A 3468-nucleotide genomic window follows, 5' to 3' on the forward strand; every position below is an offset into this window, starting at 1 on the left:
TGGGGAGGGGCTGCTCTTGCCCAACTGGGGGAAGGGGATCATGGGGGAAGGGGATCTTGGAGCCTCCCTCTTTGTGGGAGGAGCTGGGGACTGAATGGCCCCTGCCTCTTGCCAGGCGCACGGGGTGGAGGTGGGGTGTCTCTGCTCCCCAGCCCCCTCAGTGGTTGAGCACTGAGTGGAGCAGCCCCTGGTGGCCAGAGCTTACAGCTGAACGGATGAGTTCAGAGGCTGGAGCTGGAGCCGCCCCTGGAGGGAGGGAGGATGAGAGGAAGGAGTGGCTTTTGGAGAGCTAGGGTGTAGCAGCGGGCCGGCGCAGCTGGTAGCAGGAGCCAAGCAGCAGACGATGGGGACCCAGTGTCCCAGGCAAAGCTGGGTAAGAAGGCTGGGGGTGAGGGTGTCTGGTGGGGGAGGAAGGAGGGCATGGAAGGATAGAGCCATGGCTACCTCAGACCGTCCCGTGTTCCTTGACTCTCAACCATTTCTGTCTCACTGTTCATCCTCCCAGTCTGACCCAGTGGGTGGCTCTGCCCTCTCAGCCAGCACCACCAGGGTATCAAAAAAATGGGTGGTCCTGAGTCAACCTTGAGGTTTCTGAGCCAGAGCTGTGGAGGCAGAAGGAGTGGCGCTGTGAGGGTGTTCATGGTGAGGCACAGTAGTGGTTGGGGGGTAGGGCCTGGGTGAAAGACAGCAATGAGCTGTAGAGGTCGTGGGGAACAGGGATAGGGAACAGAATTGGGAATGTGAAGACAGGTATGCCACTGTGGACAGAGATGTGGCTATGGGGAAGGAGAGAACATTTTGGAAAGAGATGTGCCTGTGAGGACAGAGACCTGGGACTGTGGGAGGCAGGATGTGATGGAGTAAAGGTGACACGGTGATGATCAGAGATCAGTCATAGGGGCTAGAGAGGACCAGGCATATGCTGTGGTATAAAAATGGGAAGTGGGTGTCAGTGGTGGGTCTGAGGCCCAGAGGGGGGGACTGGAGCCAGGGGAGCTATGATGGCGAGAGACAGGGGGAGTACAGTGGAGAGCAAAAGACTTGGGGAGAGGCAAGAGAGAATGAGGGAGTCAGGAATGGGACCGCCAGGATAACTGGAGTGCTTTGATCAGTGGGACCATAGAAGAAAGCCCTGGGGTCTGATGGGGCCTCATGATCTGATATGGGGGCTGCAGATTGGTGGTGCCAACTTCACCTTGCCCTCCTATCCTCTCCCCAGCCCCACCCCTGGCACCCGACATGAGCCCTTGCGGGGCCTTCAACTTGAGCCTGCTGAGCGAGGCCACCACATGTGCAGCACTTGGGGCTCCCAACGCCTCGGCCGGGCCGCCATCAGGCCTTGTGAGCAGGTCGCCAGCGCTGCCCATCTTCTCCATGACGCTGGGTGCTGTGTCCAACGTGCTGGCTCTGGCGCTGCTGTTTCAGGCCGCAGGTCGCCTGCGACGCCGTCGCTCTGCCGCCACCTTCCTGTTGTTCGTCGCCAGCCTCCTGGCTACCGACCTGGCGGGCCATGTGATCCCCGGCGCGCTGGTGCTGCGCTTGTACACGGCGGGGCGGTCCCCCACCGGCGGTGCCTGCCACTTCCTGGGCGGCTGCATGGTCTTCTTCGGCCTGTGCCCGCTGCTGCTGGGCTGCGGCATGGCGGTGGAGCGCTGCGTGGGCGTCACGCGGCCGCTGCTGCACGCAGCGCGAGTCTCGGCGGCCCGCGCGCGCCTGGCTCTGGCTGCGCTGGCCGCGCTGGCCTTGGCGGTGGCGCTGCTCCCTCTGGCCAGCGTCGGCCACTATGAGCTGCAGTACCCCGGCACGTGGTGCTTCATCGGCCTGGGTCCCGCGGGCGGCTGGCGCCAGGCGCTGCTCGCCAGCCTCTTTGCCGGCCTCGGTCTGACCGCCCTGCTCTCCGCACTCGTGTGCAACACCCTTAGCGGCCTGGCGCTGCTGCGAGCCCGCTGGCGCCGCCGCTCTATAAGGCACCCCCTGCCTTCCCGCACCGACAGCCGCCGTCCCTGGGGAGCCCGTGGACCCCGCTCGGCCTCATCTTCCTCAGCCTCGTCCGTGGTTTTGGCCTCTGCTGCCGCAGGCGGCTCACCGAGTCGTGGTTCATCGCGCAGAGCCCGCACTCACGACGTGGAGATGGTGGGCCAGCTCGTGGGCATCATGGTGGTGTCGTGCATCTGCTGGAGTCCGCTGCTGGTGAGGGGCATACAGGCCCCTCCTGCCAAGCTCCTTCCCCTCCTTCCCTGGCACTCCACCCCTTTTCCATCATAGGATACTGGATCCTCTCTCCCTTTCCAGCCACAGTCCAGTCCCCTCAATTCCCACCTGTTAGGAGAACTGCCCTTTGCCCTCTCTCGACATAACCCCGCCTCCTCCCTGCTCCCATATCTTACCACCTCCTGGGGCAGTTGTGTTCAAAGTCTCCTACCCCCGCCCCACACCTCTGGGCCCCAAAGCTTCCTTCCTGCCCCCTGCCCCCTTTGTTTGCTCCCCTTCAGCCTCCTCTGCTTCGGGATACCTGAGCGTTCTCTCTTTCCCGAGCCCTCACGCAGCACAGGCCTCTGCCCTGCATGCCCTCTGGCCTCCCCCCACCCCTTCTTTGGCATTCTCACCCTGTCTGCTTCCCTGCTCCCCTTCCCTGCCAGCCCGGCTCCCCTCCATCCCTGCCCCACCAATCGGCCAATCCCCTTCGTTGACACCTGCCACACCACTGACATTGGCTTCTCCCGCAGGTGTTGGTGATTCTCGCCATCGGGGGCTGGGGGTCCAGCTCCCTGCAGCGGCCACTGTTTCTGGCTGTGCGCCTAGCCTCTTGGAACCAGATCCTGGATCCCTGGGTGTACATCCTGCTGCGCCAGGCCGTGCTGCGCCAACTGCTTCGCCTCCTGCACCCGAGGGCCGCTGCAGGCAGCCCCGCAGGACTGCGCCTAAGCAGGAGCACCTGGGATGCCAGTTCACTGCGCAGCTCGCGGCAGTGGCCGTAGCGGCTTTTAGGCGCGCCTGGAGGTTCGATGGCTCAGCGTTCCGGCGCAGCGCGGAACCTTCGGGGGCGGGGGAACGGACTAAAACCATTTTGCCAAGGAGCCCAGCGGAGTTACGTCCCGGCGGAACTGCAGCACTCAAGAGGCCACGCGGAGGCGGCAGAGGCGCGGAGTTAGCCTCACCGGAGAGTGCAGTTTCGGGACTTGCCACGAGGAGGTGTGTGTGTGCAGGGCACACTAGAGGCTGCAAGCACCAGGTTGGCGAGGGTGGGGGGCTCAGATGGAAGCAGAGTTGTCGATGCCGCCAGGACAGTCTGCAACCATGCGCTCATTATGGTCCTGAGCTTCCCCAAACCACACCCCATCACAGGCCTTGAAGTCCAGACGTCCCTCAACACCGCCCATCACGGCCTGCCCACGCTCCACTTAATAACAGCCGGGAATCTCCATCCACTCCTTATCCTCTTCAAATAACCCCAACCACAACCCAGGG

The 3468-nt window shown here is 63.4% G+C and overlaps 1 protein-coding gene across 1 annotated transcript; it reads left to right on the top strand.

Moving 5' to 3' along the window:
- Positions 1–274: 274 nt before the first annotated feature.
- Positions 275–3445, top strand: LOC119233320 (prostaglandin E2 receptor EP1 subtype-like). Its single transcript, XM_037495562.1, has 3 exons — positions 275–373; positions 1220–2190; positions 2727–3445. Exons 2-3 carry the CDS (start codon positions 1240–1242, stop codon positions 2976–2978), a joined length of 1203 nt encoding a protein of 400 aa, XP_037351459.1. The 5' UTR covers positions 275–373; positions 1220–1239; the 3' UTR covers positions 2979–3445.
- The last annotated feature ends 23 nt before the right edge of the window (positions 3446–3468 follow it).

This window comes from Talpa occidentalis, unplaced genomic scaffold (genome assembly GCF_014898055.3).
Source record: "Talpa occidentalis isolate TD23 unplaced genomic scaffold, MPIMG_talOcc4v2.1 talOcc4.76, whole genome shotgun sequence".
NCBI classification, from domain to species: Eukaryota; Metazoa; Chordata; class Mammalia; order Eulipotyphla; family Talpidae; genus Talpa; species Talpa occidentalis.

Excerpts from the sequence above, each read along its gene's own strand:
- LOC119233320 (XM_037495562.1), top strand. The coding sequence starts at position 1,240 with ATGAGCCCTTGCGGGGCCTTCAACTTGAGCCTGCTGAGCGAGGCCACC. Across the intron at positions 2,191-2,726 it reads TCTGCTGGAGTCCGCTGCTG|GTGTTGGTGATTCTCGCCAT; the intron begins GTGAGGGGCATA and ends CTTCTCCCGCAG.